Source organism: Meriones unguiculatus, chromosome X (assembly GCF_030254825.1).
Source record: "Meriones unguiculatus strain TT.TT164.6M chromosome X, Bangor_MerUng_6.1, whole genome shotgun sequence".
In the NCBI taxonomy this organism is placed as follows: domain Eukaryota; kingdom Metazoa; phylum Chordata; class Mammalia; order Rodentia; family Muridae; genus Meriones; species Meriones unguiculatus.
In genome coordinates, this window is record NC_083369.1 from 38,111,207 (window position 1) to 38,128,521 (window position 17,315).

The following is a 17,315-nucleotide window of genomic DNA, read 5'->3' on the forward strand; positions in this document are numbered from 1 at the left end:
GCAGTCTTTGTTCTGCTTTCTTAGTTCCTGATATGTCTAGGATGATCCTATATATTTCTTACCTCAGATCAGAAATGAGCCATTTTCCTGAGAAGCTCTTGACTGTTCAGTGGGAAATGCTACTATTTAGTAACTACCATCTGGATACTTGAGTGCTCAAGACAGCTGACTGCTTAGTGGTTCTAGAACTCCTAAGTAGATTTGGGCCATCTAATGCATTTTTTTAAACTTCCCATTTTCTATTTATTTATTTAAATTTATTTGCTTTGTATCCTTGCTGTAGCCCCTCCCGCATCTCCTTCTAGTCCCACCCACTCTCCCTCTTCTCCCCCTATGCCCTTTCCCTAGTCACCTGATAGGGGAGGTCCTCCTCCCCTTCTATCTGACCCTAGCCTGTCAGGTCTCATGGCTGGCTACATCATTTTCCCATCATCTTCCTCTGTGGTCTGGCAAGGATGTTCCCCCATCAGGGGGAGGTGATCGAAGAACCGGCCACTGAGTTCATGTCAGAGACAGCCTCTGCACCCCTTACTAGAAAACCTGCTTGGAAACTGAGTCTATGGGCTACATCTGAGCAGGGAGTCTAGGTCCTCTCCATATGTGGTCCTTGGTTAGCATATCTTTGCAGGCCCCCCTCGGCCCAGGTATTTTGGCTTTTTTGGTCTCCTTGTGGAGTTCCTGTTCCCTTCGTGTCTATCTTCCTCTTCTTTGATAAGGTTTCTGGCACTCTCCCAAAGTTTGGCTGTGAGTTTCAGTATCTCCTTCAATACCCTGATGGGTAGAGCTAGGCACCTGACCCAGGTTCCATTTCCACCTCCCCAAGGAGGCCTATGGGGCTCTGGAGCAGCTCTAGACTCAGAGATCTTTCTGCCTGCTCCCCAGCAGCCTAGCCCACCTGGGTCAGAAACAATGTGGTCCAGCACAGCCAGTGAACCCAGAGGAGCTGAGCCAGGCCTGGGACCCAAATCTCATTCTCCACTATCTCAAGGAGACAATTTTTTATTTTTAAGAAAAAATAAAATTATTACAGAGTTCATATTGTTTTTGTTTAACATCATTGTACTTATGTTTGAAACTCTAATTTTCTCACTGAAAATCTTGTTTTGTAACTCTTTGTTATTGGGTTTTTGCATGTATATGATGAGTGTACAAGTCATATATGGAGCTAATTCTTTCCTTCCTCCATGTGAGTCCTGAGAATTAAACTTAGGTTGTCAGTCTGAGCCAATTTGCTGACCCAGTTTTACCATATTTGCTTTCTCTCATTTCTCTTCTCTTTCTGTCTTTCTCTCTATACTACATGTGTACTTTCTTTTTCCTTCCTTCCTTCCTTCCTTCCTCCCTCCCTCCCTCCCTCCCTCCCTCCCTCCCTCCCTCCCTCCCTCCTTCCTTCCTTCCTTCTTTCTTTTTTCCTGAACCTTGTGAAGAAAATACAGACAGTAAGATAGTTCAACTCTAGAACAAGGTGTGAGGGTACACACCTGTAATCCCAGCACTCAGGATAGAGAAGCAGTGTGTTTTATTTTGTATTTCACCATGAGGTTCATACTATCAGGATTTGTCCATTATTAACTAATGATGCTGAGTTTAACCCCATGGGTAAAAGTGTCAATTGCCAGGTTCCTCATTACTAAGTAAACAGACTTGTTTTTGTCATTAGTTAGCAAGGATTCTTTTAAAGCAGTGCTTTGTCATCCTGTGAACATCTTGTTCCCAATATTTTTTTTTACCTAACTTTTTTCATACTTCTGTTTAGTTTTGTGTTATAACTATGCAGGATCATATGGTTCTAAAATCAAAAGTATAAAGCAGTGTGCATGAAGAGAATTCTGGCTTCTATTTCTGTCCCCTTCTCTTCATCAGTAGGTCACTTACTAATTAGTTTTTGCATTGCCCTTTTGTTGTGGTTTTAATGTGCAAATATGTTTGCAAGTAGTTACATTCATATTCTCTTTTAGATAATAGTAAACTATTACATACTTTGCATTTTCACTTAAAAGCCTACAGACTATTCCACAGCAATTTGTAGAAATCTTCAAATGGGATTTGAATTTTTTTTTCTTTTCATAAATTGTTTATTTTTCAATATGCCTGTGAGCTTTCAGTGTAGGGTTTTGTTTTTTTTTGTTTTGTTTTGTTTTGTTTTGTTTTCTATTATGGCATTTTTCTAACAAAATTTGGGGGTTTTGAGAGGTGTTCTCTACTTCTTCCCTTCTTCCTCCCTTGTGCTCTCCTACCCTCAATAGCTTCCTCCCTACTTCCGTATCATATGTTACCTCACCCCCACTTCTTTTCTCAACACTTTTTTGGTTTCTTATCTAGTCTTATAGTCTACACACTCTCACAACCCCTTATGTACACACATAAAAACATTAAAAATGAGAGAAAACATAGAATCTTTGTCTTTCTGAGACTGGGCCACCTCACTTAATATACTTTCCACTTCCATCCATTTTCCTGAAATTTTTACAATTTAATTTTCCTTTCTTAACAGCTGATTAAAACTCTGCTACTGATATAGCCCACACGTTCATCATCCATTCTGCTGTTGAAGGATATCTAGTCTGGTCTGTTGAAGGATGTCTAGTCTGGTCTGTTGAAGGATGTCTAGTCTGGTCTGTTGAAGGATGTCTAGTCTGGTCTGTTGAAGGATGTCTAGTGTGGTCTGTTGAAGGATGTCTAGTGTGGTCTGTTGAAGGATGTCTAGTCTGGTCTGTTGAAGGATGTCTAGTCTGGTCTGTTGAAGGATGTCTAGTCTGGTCTGTTGAAGGATGTCTAGTCTGGTCTGTTGAAGGATGTCTAGTCTGGTCTGTTGAAGGATGTCTAGTGTGGTCTGTTGAAGGATGTCTAGTGTGGTCTGTTGAAGGATGTCTAGTGTGGTCTGTTGAAGGATGTCTAGTGTGGTCTGTTGAAGGATGTCTAGTCTGGTCTGTTGAAGGATGTCTAGTGTGGTCTGTTGAAGGATGTCTAGTGTGGTCTGTTGAAGGATGTCTAGTCTGGTCTGTTGAAGGATGTCTAGTCTGGTCTGTTGAAGGATGTCTAGTGTGGTCTGTTGAAGGATGTCTAGTCTGGTCTGTTGAAGGATGTCTAATCTGGTCTGTTGAAGGATGTCTAGTCTGGTCTGTTGAAGGATGTCTAGTCTGGTCTGTTGAAGGATGTCTATTCTGGTCTGTTGAAGGATGTCTAGTCTGGTCTGTTGAAGGATGTCTAGTCTGGTTTTATCCCACTGCAGTTGTGAATAGTGCACCCGTAAACATGAATGTGCTAGCACCGTTGTGGTAGAATCTATACCCAAAAGCAGTATAGTTGAGTCCTATGTTAGCTCTGTATTTATTTTTTGTTTATTTGGCAGGGGTCTGGGGATGTTGAATAGAGTCTCTCTCTAGCCCTGGCTTTCCTGGAGCTCGCTTTTGTAGACCAAACTGACCTCAAAGTCACAGAGATCTACTTTTTTCCTCCCAACTACTAGAATTAAATGTGTCCCTCACCATGCACAGTTATCTTTAGTTTTTTCGGGCCATGTTGATTTACTTACTGGCAATATTTACTTTCCTAGTAGCAGTGGATTGATGTCTGCTCTTTTCCCGCAACCTCACCAGCATTTGTTGTTACAAGTATTCTTGATCATATTCATTCTGACTGAGGCTGAGTGGTTTTAGTTTGCATTTTTCTGCTGGCTAACAGTAATAAACATATATGTATTTATTTACTTATTTATTTAGTATGTGTGCATGCACCAGCACATGTGTAAAGGTCAGAGGTCAAACTCTTGAAGTCAGTTCTCTACTTTTACCTTATCAGTTCAAACTTAAGTTTGGTGACAAGTGCTTTTATCCACTGATCCATCTTGCTGGGCTGTTTGAAATACAGACCATTTGTGTTTTTTTTTTTTTTTTTTTTTTTTTTTTTTGAGAGCTGTTTATTACATTAACCCTTTTATTGACAGTGAGTTTTGTGGCTTGCTTTTTGTAATTCTTCTATATTTCAGATATCAATGACTGGTATGAGGCTTAGCTGGCAAAGATATTTTTTCCCATTCTGTAGGCTGTTTGTTCTGCTCAGTTTCTCTTGCTATGCAGAATTTTTTTTTTTTTTTTTTAGTTTGATGTCCCATTTATTGGTTCTTGGGACTATATTTTGTGTTATTTCAGTCCTGTTCAGAAAGTTCGTGCTTATACCTGTAACATCAAGTGTGTTCTGTATATTTTCCTGTAACATTTTCATAGTTTGAGGTTTTAAAGCGAGTCTTTTGTCCATTTTGAAATTATCTTTGTTTGGGGTAAGAATATATTTTCCAGTATATATTCTTGATGCTTTTGTCAAAATTATGTGGCTATAGCTGTAAGTTTACTTCTGGGTCTTTTGTCTTACTCTTCTGGTCTGCATGTTTTTTGTTGTTGTTGTTGTTTTGTTTTGTTTTTTTACCACTACTAGTTTGTTCTTATCGCTCTGTGATATAATTTTTCTCTTAATTCTTTGAACATTTTCATGCAGTATATTTTGATCATATTCATCCCATCTCCCCAGTCTTCTTCAGTCTAACCCTCCTTCCTTACCCACCCAACTTGGTGTCGTCGTCTTCTTCCTCCTTTTTAATTAACTCATCAAGTAAAGTCAGTGCTGCCTATATATTCCTGTTAATTTTTGAATGTTGATTTTGTATCTTGTAGCTTTACTGAAAGTGTTTTAAGAGTTTTCTGATACAGTATAGACAGTCAAGTACAGAATCATGTTTTCTGCGAGTATGAGTGATTTTGCCTTCCTTTTTTATCCTTTTTACAGCTTTCTTTTGCCTTATTATTTTAGTAACTTTCAGCACAGTATTGGAAAAAGAGTATAGAGAGTAGACTTCCATGTCTCATTGCAAAATTTAGATAAAGTATTTTTAGTTTTTTACTCTTTATTAAAATGTTGACCATAGGTTTATCATACATAACAGTTATTGTTTTGAGGTATGTTCTATTTGTTCCTAATTTCTCCAGGACTTTTATCTTGAAGGCATGTTGAACTATGTTCAGTGTCTTTTCTGTATCTATATAGAGATGGTCATATATTTCTGTCTTTAAGATTATTTATATGGATTGCTAGAAGGATGGTTCAGTAGTTAGGAGTCTATACTGTTCCTGCAGAGGTCCAGACTGTGGTTTTCAGCACCTATGCCGTGTGGCTCACAAGCCTGTAATTTCAGCTGCAGGGAGATCTGACATCTTTGGCTTCCCTGGGTACCTGCATTCACATGCACATGTACATGCATACAAGGCACGCATAGCAACTATGGTTCTTCTGTTTAAGATCAAGCCAGTCAACATTCTAGTGTGGTCAGCTAGAGAGAGAACACACCAGTTAAAACCACATACTTCTCTTGCTGAGGACCTGAGTTGATTCTCAGCACAAATTTCAGGTAGCTCACAACCACCTGTAACACCAGCTCCAGGGGATCTGACACTTCTGTCCTCCACTGGGCACCAACATTCATGTGTACAAACCTATACACAAGCATACACATACTTTTAAAGAAAAGAAAAAACACATTCCAGCATGAAAAGGAGAGAGGCTCAGGAGACCTCATACCTACCTGAAGAGATGATATGGTTGATAAGATCTGGGAGATAAAGTTAGTTTTCTTTTTTTTAATATCATTTTTTATTTATTACAATTTATTCACTTTGTATCCCGCTGTAGCCCCACCTTCATCCCCACCCAAGTTAGTTTTTTTGTTTTGTTTTGTTTTGTTTTGTTTTTTAAGGAAACAAAGTTGAAAGATGGACCATGTTCTAGTGGATGCTCTCATACTCATGTGGACAGCACAAATTGGACTCGGTGGGGTTTTTTTTTTTTTTTAAGCTTTCTTTATTTATTTTTGAGAAAGAGCGTAAATTTGGGTGGTTAGGAAGAAATTAGGAGAGAGGAACGACTAGGAACAAAATATAGCATATGAAAAAAATATAAATGAATGTATAAAAGAGGACAGGAAGTTGAAGGGATGAAGGAATGGAGGTGAATCTAGAACAATGGTTATCAACTTTTCTTAATTCTGTGACCCATTAATAGAGTTAGTGCTTCATGTTGTGGTGACCCTCAACCATAAAACTGTTTTTGTTGCTATTTGTATTTTCTGTTTTTTTTGTTTTGTTTTGTTTTTTGTTTTTGTTTTTGTTTTTGTTTGTTTTTTTAAAGCTTATTGTATGTGTTTGGGTGTTTTTCCTATATGTATGGTTGGTAATCATGATCATGCTTAGTGCTCTCAGAGGTCAGAAGAGAATGTCAGAACCCTTGGAACTGGAGTTACAGATGTGGGTGCTGGGACTCAAACCCAGATTCTCTGGGAAAAGCAGCCAGGGCTGTTAATCACTGAACCATTTCTCCAGCCCCTGTGTTGCTATTTAATAACTGCAATTTTGCTACTGTTATGAAATCATAATGTAAATATCTGTGTTTTTCAATGGTCTTCCGCAACCCCTGTGAAAGTATTGTTCAACCCCCAAAGGGGTTGTGATCCACAGGTTGAGACCCACTGATCTAGGAGGATTTAGGGGAGATGAATATGATCTAAATACATTGTATGCATGTATGAAATTCTCAAAGAATTAATAAAATATCTTAAAAGTGAATCTAAAAATATTACTTTGGTAAATTATATTTGTTTTGCCTGTTTTAAGTATTAATGTTTTATTAATTAAAAGTTATTTAACAATTTCACACATGAACATAATGTGTAATTATAACTTGCACCCTCTCTCATCTCTCTGCTGCCTCTATTTTACCCACCCCACTTCAGTACAAATCTCTTTCTTGTGTTCATGTCTACTTGTTTTGTGACTTGGTGAGTTTAACTGGGGCTGTCCAAATGAATACAGATTTGGAGCTAGTTGTTGGAGCTTGGTAGTCTTAGCACTAGGGACATACTGGAGAAAACGATTTTGCCTGTCAGAAACGCAATAAGAGTAAGAGGGATGACCCCATGAGCACTGAGCCCTTTTTTGTTCCATCACTGATGGACAGGGACTGTATTGTGTGGCTCTCTGCAGGTAACCATAGTTGTTGTGAGTTCATGATTGTGTATGTTGAACTAGCCTTGCATCTTGGGATGAAACCTAGGCTGTGATGAGTGATCCTGATGTGTTCTTGAATTCAGATTGTCAGTATTTTCCTGAAATTTCCTGTGTCTGTGTTCATTGGGAACAGTGGGTCTATAGTTTTCTTTTATCATTGTGTCTTTACCTGATGTATGCACACAAATTGTTAGTAGTCTCATATTGATTCTTTTTTAAAAGTTTTTTTTTTTTTTCGGGGGCTGAGGCTTCTAAAATTGATTATTCCTGAATTGCTTTTAATTCAGTGAATAACCTATATGGAACCTTCACCCCAGCTTTTGTCTGTGATGTTCTCGGTTGTGTACAAAGCCACATCTGCTGATTCCTCTTCCACATTCATCCTATGGGCTTTAAATTATGCACATGCCCAGAAGCTTTCCCTGACCACAGAGTCTGAACCAGGTTCCCTTCTTGATTTACCACTGCTTGTCACTGTCTTTACATTCATCCTTCACTACTCTGGTTATTTACCTAGCTGTCTTTTTCTGTTAGGTCTCTGAATCTGTGAATACAGGAACAGTTCTTGGTGGATATTCATTTTAAGTAGTTATTAACTAAAAGTGGCAGTGAGGCACAAGTTCAAACATGCATTTACAGTAGTTATAAGGGTCCCAAACCAAAACTCAGTGTAATTTGCTCAAATGCAGTGATTTAAGAGAAAAGCATGTGTTGTCTTAGTTATTGTAAATCTGTAAGTGGAAGCTAGAGCAATCTATGGGGCTTTAGGGCACCCTGGGATGGTGCTGGCTTATGGCTTGGGCTAAGAGCTGGAGAGGGCCACTAGCAGCTGTTCCTCCAGAGACAAATAGGTTGGCAGGATCTGAAGGAAGAACTATAGGTGAGAAAACCACATTCACCTAGAATTTCCAATGACAGTTAGGTCAAGCTACATTTTGTGATGACGCTAAGCTGAAGAACTTGCTTTCTGTATCAGAGCAGATCCCCAGGCTCTGTTCATCTCTCAGGTGGTCTGTACTCGGGGTCAGGTGGTCCTTACTGTTGCTGGGTGTGGGGTTACAGGACGCACAGGCAGAGGAAGAAATCAAGCAAGAGATGAACACACTGCAGCAAAAGCTGAATGAGCAGCAGAGTGTGCTTCAGCGGATTGCTGCCCCCAACATGAAGGCCATGGAAAAGCTGGAGAGTGTTCGAGACAAGTTCCAGGAGACCTCAGATGGTAAGACTGGCATTTCTTCTGGGCTTCAGAGGAGAGCAAAAGACTGAAGGTATGATAAAGCCATACTGATATATCATACCACCTCCTGTCTTTGCATACATTTATACTTAAAATTGTCTGGTACCCTAAACATTGGGGGTTATATACTTGCTTTCTAGGGAGCAAGTGATGGCACTAAGATACCTGGCAACCACTAGTACAGTCCATGGAGGAATGTACGTTTGTGTGACTCTAGTATGGCTCTAGTCCTAGACTACATGGTAGCCAACTCACTGAATACTGATACTTGTAGGACCCTCTTCAGGCTTTTCTCTCCATTTGTAGGTTGTCACTAGACTTTTCATTTACAGGTCATTCTTGGCAAAGTGTGGTTCTCAACCCTGGCAGAACTCAGGGCACTGAGAGATCATCATCTGCTCTTTTTTCCTGGCAGAGTTTGAGGCAGCCCGAAAGCGAGCAAAGAAGGCCAAGCAAGCATTTGAACAGATTAAGAAGGAGCGCTTTGACCGATTCAATGCTTGTTTTGAATCTGTGGCTACCAACATTGATGAGATCTATAAGGCTCTGTCCCGAAACAGCAGTGCTCAGGTAGACTGGAGTCCTTATGCAACCAACTCCTAGCATTCTTTCTCAGTTGCTCCTCCTCTTCCCATCACCATGTCTATTCACATTTCCAGGTCCTCAACCCCCTTTTTTCCCCTAGGCATTTTTGGGCCCCGAGAATCCTGAAGAGCCCTATTTGGATGGCATCAACTACAATTGTGTAGCTCCAGGCAAACGTTTCCGGCCTATGGATAATTTGTCAGGAGGGGAGAAGACAGTTGCAGCTCTGGCCTTGCTTTTTGCTATCCACAGGTAAGCCTCTGCCCTACAGAGAGACAGAGCTGAGGCAACCAGAGGCTCTGGGCCTGAATAATATATAGATATCTGCATAGGCAAAAGTGTTTTAGTGTCTGGATTATATCCCATGTCCCTCTCTATCTACTATTGCACATCTGGCCGTGGTTTTTCCGTACCTGTTTTCCCTATCTACCCTCATCCACTCAGCCTATCCTCCGGGTTCCTGTATGTATTTAGTTTCACTTCTAGGCTTTTCTTCACATGGTTGCTGATTAGTAAGCTCTTTCTATACATACCTAGCTTGACATACCTCTTCATCCTCTTTCCCTTCCTCCGGGATGCCCTCTTTGACCTGGCATACCTTGATGCCCTCTGCCCCAGATCAGTAGTGGTCAAATGTAACCCACTACAAGTTGGCATTTGATGATATATAGCATCACTTATAAGCATTTCTTTAATGCTGCTCTGTACCAGGCCCTGTTGAGAGCTTGGGGATAGATGAGTCAGATGTGGTCTCTGGCCAAAGGAGCTCACAGACTAGAGGAAACCAGACACATAAACAAACAATAGTGTGGTTGGTGTACGCACACAGAGGAGGGACATCTAACTCAATGTGAGGGTAGACCAGTGTATGATGGACAGGGAGAAAAAAGCATGAGTAGTGACAGGGACATGAGAGATGTCTCACTGGTTAAAAAAAATACTTTGTTGCTCTTGTAAAGCACCTCGATTTGGTTTCTAGAACCCACATGTTGGCTCAGAAACATCATAACTTCTGATTTCTGTAGGCATCAGGCATTCACAAGGTGCATATATATGTATTCAAGAAAAGCACTCATACACATAAACTAATGTTTAAAATAAAAGTTTGCCAAGGAACACAGAAAGCATTCTAGTCTGAAGCTACTGCATGTATGAAAGCAAAGATGTATGTCATGACGTAGGTTGGGATATAGTCGACCTCCAGATAGCTTGCTTATTAAGGACAGTTGTCTCTCTAGCCAACCTGGAAGTTCCTGAAAAAAGGCCTGTTTTTCATGGGCCTAGGGGGATTGTGGCACGAAGAACCAGATGCAAAGGAGGGAATTCAGGGGCCTGGGTAACTTTAATTTTAAGACCTGGGTTACTTAGTCTCTGAGAGCAGTTGGCCTATTCCGACTGTTACACTGGCCTCTTCTCTTGGTGTTAGTTTACCTTTTCGTTCTCTCCCAGCTACAAGCCAGCCCCCTTCTTTGTCCTGGATGAGATTGATGCTGCCTTGGATAACACCAACATTGGCAAGGTGGGTGCAAGAAAGGTGAGGCCTGGGAGGGAAGCCCCTAAGTTAGTGCTGGGTTACAGGGAACAATTTCTTGATTGTGCCCTAGTCTTGCTGCTTTTTCTATGTGTCAGGAGGATTGGATCATCCTCATCTTGATCATCAGTAGCCTTTTCTTAGTCTCTCTTACCCCCACCCCTGCCTACTTACTTTGACTGGAAAATGGAAGTGTGAAGTCTTGAGCCCTGCTAAATAGCCTTTCCACAGGTGGCAAATTACATCAAGGAGCAGTCAACTTGCAACTTCCAGGCCATTGTCATCTCTCTCAAGGAGGAGTTCTATACCAAGGCTGAGAGCCTCATTGGAGTTTATCCTGAGGTAGTGTGGGCTGGGAGCAGGAGCCAGTCCCCTCCCTGCCCAACTCCCCAAGGCTGCAGTGGAAGGGCAAAGGGTGAAAGAGTGTAGGGAATCAGGTCCCGAGAAGTCATTTGGGTGTGTTGGAGCCCTGCCCTGAATGTTTAGCTAACCCATCTTGGCAGAGGCAGACAGTGGAGACAGGAGGGAAGTGCAGAGGTAGGCAAAGAAAGAATGCACATGGGACTGAATGCTTTCTCTCATATCCAGAAAGAACCTTTGCCTGACCTTTTAACAGACACATAGGGAGGTGGGTTTTTTTAGCCCTTGGTCCTGGGCTATATACTTTTCTTAATTCTCTCCTGACATGTTTTTTTTCTCCTTCAGCAAGGGGACTGTGTGATCAGCAAAGTCCTGACCTTTGACCTCACCAAGTACCCAGACGCCAACCCCAACCCCAATGAACAGTAGCAAGAATTCTGTCTTCTTTTCTGGATCCCTGAACTGCCCTTCTGTCCATCTTTTTTCCTGGATCTCTCTTATCACCCATTATTATAAATTTCTTGGACACCATTGCCCCTTTATGTTTGTGTACATGTGTGATTGCCTGTGTGTATATGGTTTTATTGCAAAATAAATATTGGAGACCTGTATTAAAGGAGCCTAATCTGAATTTGATTCCAAGGGATCACAGGGTGGGCAAAAGTACCTAGGACCTCAAAGGAGGTTTAGGCAATCATTAAACTGCCCTCATTCACTCTTTCATGTACTCATTTTTGTGTGTATGTCTGTTCATCTGACACATAATGAACACCTTTTGTTTGTCTGGGTCTATGTTTAAAATACTGAGTTGAGTCAGGGACCATCTTTTCTTGGTAAGGAAGTGGGGTAGGTTCGTAAATTTTTCTGATTAGCCAAATGTCACAAGTACCTTGAGAAGAGGATTATTATTGCCATGCTTTGTGGAAACGCTCACATTTGAGCCAGACCTTGACAAATTGGTAAGATTTAATCAGGGACTAAGTAGAGGATGCTCTGGAGTGAGACAGTTACAAATCTGGTTCTACATTTTAACATTTAACTGTATGTTGCTGAGCAAATTATTTGACCTTTCTTTGTCCTGTTTCCCTCATTTGTAAGATATGGCTAACATTTACCTACCTCATAGGATTTAATGATATCAGACTCTCACTAAGAGCCTTATCTGTGTGTAGAGCACCACTCGATGCCAGCCCCTCTGAATACAAGTCTTGTTCCTGAGTATGGAAGGGCTTCTGACCCTTGTAAGGATAGAAGGAACAGTGCTATAAGGTGCTGGATACTTTGGTTACTGGGAAAGGGCTAGGGCACAGATAAGGTTTATCTGATAAACAGAGAGCCTGAGGAAGCCAGTAGCTTCAATCATGTATGATAACTGTGTGCTTGGGTCCCAAGCTGGGCTGTCAGGAACTAAGCCTAGGCCAAATATTAAGCTGTGGTTGAGAACTAACCTCATTAGCTATGGTAACTTCTGGGGAAATAAAGCCTGGTTCAGCCTTTGTGCTCAGTTACAAAGGTAATCTTGTTTTATCCCAGCTCTCTATATTGCTTTTTTGTTTGTTTGTTTGTTTCTAGAAATTAAGTCGGATGTTGTGACACACACCTTTTTTTTTTCTTTTTCAGATTTATTGGTGTGTGTGGTATGTATATAATCCACGTGTGCATCAGATTCCCCTGGAGCTAGAGTTACAAACAGTTAAAATGAGCTGTCCAACATTGGTGCTCGGAATAGAACTCTAGACTCTAGAGGAGCAGTGAGTGCTTTTAACCACTGAGCCATCTCTCTAGCCCAAATGACATATGCCTTAAATCCCAGCACTTGGGAATCTGAGGCAAGGGGATTGAAAATCTCAGGTGGGTAGAGTTTAATCAGGACTGGTTGCTCAGTGGTATTCAGTGTGTGAGGCACTGATTCCACCTTAGATAGCTTTGTCCAGAAGTGCATGGATCCATTCTCTTTTTAAGAAATTGTACTGTGGGTTGATGAGATGGTTTGCTGGATAATGACACCTGCTGCCAAGACTGATGTCTTGAGTTAGATCCCTGGAACCCACATGGTGAAAAAGTGAGACCCAGTCCCCTGCAAGTTCTCTGACCTCCACATGTGCCCATATACATACATACAAACATACAAAAACCTAAAGTATAACTTAATAAGGAAAATCTTTATCATTATGAAGGTAGTCTCATTCTATTGCCAGTTACTTCCCCTCTTCTCCATTTAATTTCTCAGTTTGTTGTCTGTCCATCTATCTTTACTTTTTAATGTTTTACATACATACATTAATTCACTAAAAGTATGAATTAATGAAAATGGAATCTAATGAAAATGGAACTTTGAACTGTACAAATTTGCTTTCTTTATCTAACAATGTTTTTGAGTTTGTGCAGTATAGATTAGTATATCTTTAAAATGTTGTGCAGAGTGCTGTCCTATGACAGCCACATCCGACTTACCCATTTCTCTTCTGATACATTGACTGTTCAGTTTTTTTCTACAAAATACTACATAGGAGCATTGCTGTACCATGTAAAAGTTTTTCAGTGTGTATCTTTGTGTTGATTCCCAGAAATGGAATTATGGAAACATAGTCTATTTATATATTTGTTTCTAGTATATTTTTCTAAACTGGCCTCCAGCACTGTTAACTCAATATTTTTCTTGAAGTGATCTGAGCTCTAACTATCCATGTTTCATCCCAAGGAACAATATCCATGAAATCACAGGTTTAATGTGATAATTGTTTTCTAATACACATTAAAAAGGCATGACTAAACAAGCTTATTTTCAACCAAAGACACATATCATTTGGCAAATGCTGGCATAGTTTGAGGATCAGACTCAGTTCTAATCCTAGCTATAGAAACTTGGACAAGTTACTTATGAGGCCGTTTCCTCTTTTTTGTTTTTGTCTTTGTTTATTTGAGACAGGGTTTGTGTAGCCTTGGCTGTCCTGGACTTGCTTTGTAGACCAGTCTGGCCTCAAACTCACAGAAATCTACCTGTCTCTGCCTTCCTGAGTGCTAGGATTATAGGCGTGTGCCACTGCCACTGGCTCAGTTTCCTCATTTTTAAAAAGATGACAAAACGCCTACTTGAAACCCTGACAGGAAGATAATGTGGAATGTATTTGAAGCAATTTGGCTGACATACCTATTATGACAGCTTTAAAAATATTTTCTGATTTTTATTATTTTATGTGTATGTCCGTGTACCATGTGTGTGCCTAGAGAGCATCAGATCTCTTGGAACTGGAGTTGCAGGCCAGATGGTTATAAACCACTGTCAGTGCTAAGACCAGAACACAGGTGCTTTTTTGCAAGAGCTACAAGAGCAATCTCTCCTACCCATCCTGGATTTGTTTTGTTTTCTGAGACAGGGTTTCTCTGTGTAGCCCTGGCTGTCCTGTAATTCACTCTGTAGACCAGGCTAGGCTCAAACTCAGATCCACCAGTCTCTATCCCCAATTGCTGGGATTAAAGGCATATGCCACCATTGCTGGGCCAATCCCAGATTCTTAAACATAGCAGTTGCCATTCTCTGTGCCTTAAAGAAAACTGACCCCCTTCCACAAGGGATTAAATGCCCAGATAACACTGAGCTTGAAGGTGTTTTGTTTTGTTTTGTTTTGTTTTGTTTTGTTTTGTTTTAATTCATTCCAGTGCTTTTCCATTACAGCCTTAGTTAACAGCCTTGTCTATACATCAGAATCACTTGTGAGGTCCGCCTCCCCATTTTTTTTCAAGATAAAAGCAATATATACACAGGTAAAAATTAAAATAGTACAGAAGGGCTTGTGATGAAAATCAGCAGTTACCTTCCACACCCCCACATTCCAAAGGATGTAGAGCTTTTCAAAAATAAATTGCTCTGGTCCCACCTCTGGAAATATGATTCAGTAGGTGTGGATAATAACCCAGATAACTAACTTTCTATGTTATGGAATAGAAAGGATTACATGAGATGTCTTAGACTATGGTCCTGGCACATGAACACAAGTTCTTCAAAGGAGAAGCACCTTCAGAGTCAAGGTCAGGGAGGTGAGATTCAAATGGATTAGTGATAGAGCCTAGACTTGTACTTAGATCTCCCTGCTTCTTGCTTACTGCTTTCTGATGGACACCATGGTGTGTTTCTAAGCAAGCTGGACCCAAGAAGAATCCCATTCCTTAGAAGGAGCTAGGCTTGCCTGATTTAAGTTGCTCTAAGGAGTTGAGTATTTTTACACTAGTATCTTTGTTTAATTGGACACTTCATTCTGGAAATCTTAGTTTTGCACACCTGAAATATAAAGATGAGTCAAATATCTATCCTGCTTTGAGTAGTTAAGTCATTGTCTAGTTGGAAGCCAGTTCATAAGTATCCAAGGGATACTTGAATATCCAGAGATATTCATAAGTATCTCTGTCAGAAGCATAGGAAGGATGTGCTCAGATTCAAGGAAGACAGTTTCCAGCCCAGAGGGTGATATCTAAACTGAGAGTTGGATAGGAATTTACTAGCTCCAGTAAAAGGAAGCTCCAGGTGGTGGCAATAGCATAGAGCCTAGACTTGCACTAGAGAGCATCAGATCTGGAGGCCAGAAACCACAATTAAAAAGCATTGGAGTGTAAGGATTGCAGAGATGGGGGAAAGCAGCATGGAATGCTAGAAGCAATCAGGAACCAAGTGATTTTTTTAATATTAATTTTATGTGTATGAGTGCTTTACCTGCTTATGTACCATATACATGCCTGGTGCCCAGAGAAGTCAGAAGAGGGCATTGGAACCCTATGACTGGAGGTATAATTCACGATTTGGATGCTGGAGATCAAACCTGGGTCCTCTGAAAGAGCAGACAATGCTTTGCCTCTCTCCAGCCCATCAAAGGATTTTAAGTGTCTGACTAGAGTTTGGCCTTAGGGGATATTATAATTCCCATACTTGCTGTACCCAAGAGACAGGCTGTCTATGGGCTCCAACTTCAAACCTTCCATTTCAGCATGTGGCGTAAGCCCTCAGCCTCAAGTGCTTACTCACCAGATGACTAGTGTCCTGCAGACTTGGGAATCATAAGACCATGAGGTGGGGTGGGGGTGGGGTTTTCTATGAAACAAGCTTTAAGCCTAGGACATTCCAGACCCAAAGAGATAAGATAGCCTGGGTGGGAATGAACTGGGTTAGCTGCTTATGTTCTATATACCTGTGGCTGCAGTTTGCGTTTTCAGCTAGCTTTTTACTCATGGTTTCTTTGTCTCAAGCAAATACACCAAACGACAAGGGTAGGCCTGGAGACAGCTTGCATACTGTCAAATTCCCTGCAGAAAGCACAGCGCCTGATACAAAAGTCACCTGGTAAGATTCCAAGTGAAGGAATGCATGAATATGTGCATTTGTCACGTGGATGGCGCTGTGAAAAGACCAAACTGTGTACCATAGACAAGGACAATGGATTGAATGTGATGAGATGAACTGCTGAAATGAACCAAGGGGCCCAGCAGCTAAGAGCAATAGCTGCTCTTCCAGAGGTTGAGGGTTTGATTCCAGTATCCACAAAGCACCTAAAACTGTCTGTGATTCCAGTTTCAGGGGATCCAATGACTTCTTTTGGCCTCTGTGAGCACCAGGCGTGCATGTGGTAAATAAACATACATAAAGGCCAAATACCCATGTGCATTAAGATTTAAAAAGATGCATTTCGATGACTGAGTATTGGATGTGGTTGGCAACTAAGATAGCCAGTTGTCTTTTGCTTCATCTGTCTCTGAGTCAGAATCCTCTTTTAGCCTTTTCAGCACCTTTTCAGTAACTCACCCTTAAGTTAACCATCCTGTGTATCATGTACAGTTCCCCTGCATCCCCTAGTTACTGATTCACCCATTCAGCTCAATAGATTTTGGTTGAGCACTTCTTGTATGCATTGAGACTCTTCTAAGCCAGGGCTCCAACTCCCTCTTTCCTCCCTTAAAATATTTTTGAAGGTTTCCTCTGACCCCAGGGAAGATGTATCCTCTATTCAATTACATAAGGAAATGCCCAATATGTCAAATCTATAAAGGAACTTAGAGACTATTCAATCCCTAAGGCCCTCGGAGTGGTGAAATTAACTTCCCAAACGTCATACAATTAGGAAGTATTGGAGCCATAAATGGAACTCAGGTTCTAATCAGGAGAAGCAGAAATGGCCAGGGAGGTGGAACTTAGGTTGAGCTTTGAAAGTTGATGGATAAGCAGAGCAAATAAAGTGCTTGCCAGTTATACTACCTGCTTATGAAAGCCATAAAAAAAAAATCACCTTGCCCCTTCTAAGGGGTTTCTCTAATGTAATTTGCCACACTCTGTACCATGTACCTTCACAGGCCTGACTACAGATAATTAGGTTGGGATAACATCTAGACAAAGGTAGCAGATTTCTAGGCTGGCTAGCAGTCTATTAGGTGGACTGGAATAAGGATTCCATCTTGTGGAGATTCCATCTTATGTGGGTGGCAAATATGTAAAATAGATAGTTCAGAGAAGTGAAATCTGTGGTGTTCAGAATAAGGGAACAATAAGAATTTGGCGAGACCAAAT

At 40.8% G+C, this 17,315-nt stretch overlaps 1 protein-coding gene across 1 annotated transcript in view; it reads left to right on the plus strand.

The window, feature by feature from the left end:
• The window catches only part of Smc1a (structural maintenance of chromosomes 1A), a 43,964-nt gene extending 32,583 nt beyond the window's left edge, over positions 1–11,381 (plus strand). Inside the window, exons 20-25 of the mRNA XM_021627603.2 lie at positions 8,115–8,271; positions 8,705–8,859; positions 8,975–9,126; positions 10,324–10,393; positions 10,637–10,747; positions 11,111–11,381. Coding sequence (XP_021483278.1) covers positions 8,115–8,271; positions 8,705–8,859; positions 8,975–9,126; positions 10,324–10,393; positions 10,637–10,747; positions 11,111–11,194 — 729 coding nt within the window. The 3' untranslated portion in view covers positions 11,195–11,381. The remainder of the gene's footprint in view (positions 1–8,114; positions 8,272–8,704; positions 8,860–8,974; positions 9,127–10,323; positions 10,394–10,636; positions 10,748–11,110) is intronic.
• The last annotated feature ends 5,934 nt before the right edge of the window (positions 11,382–17,315 follow it).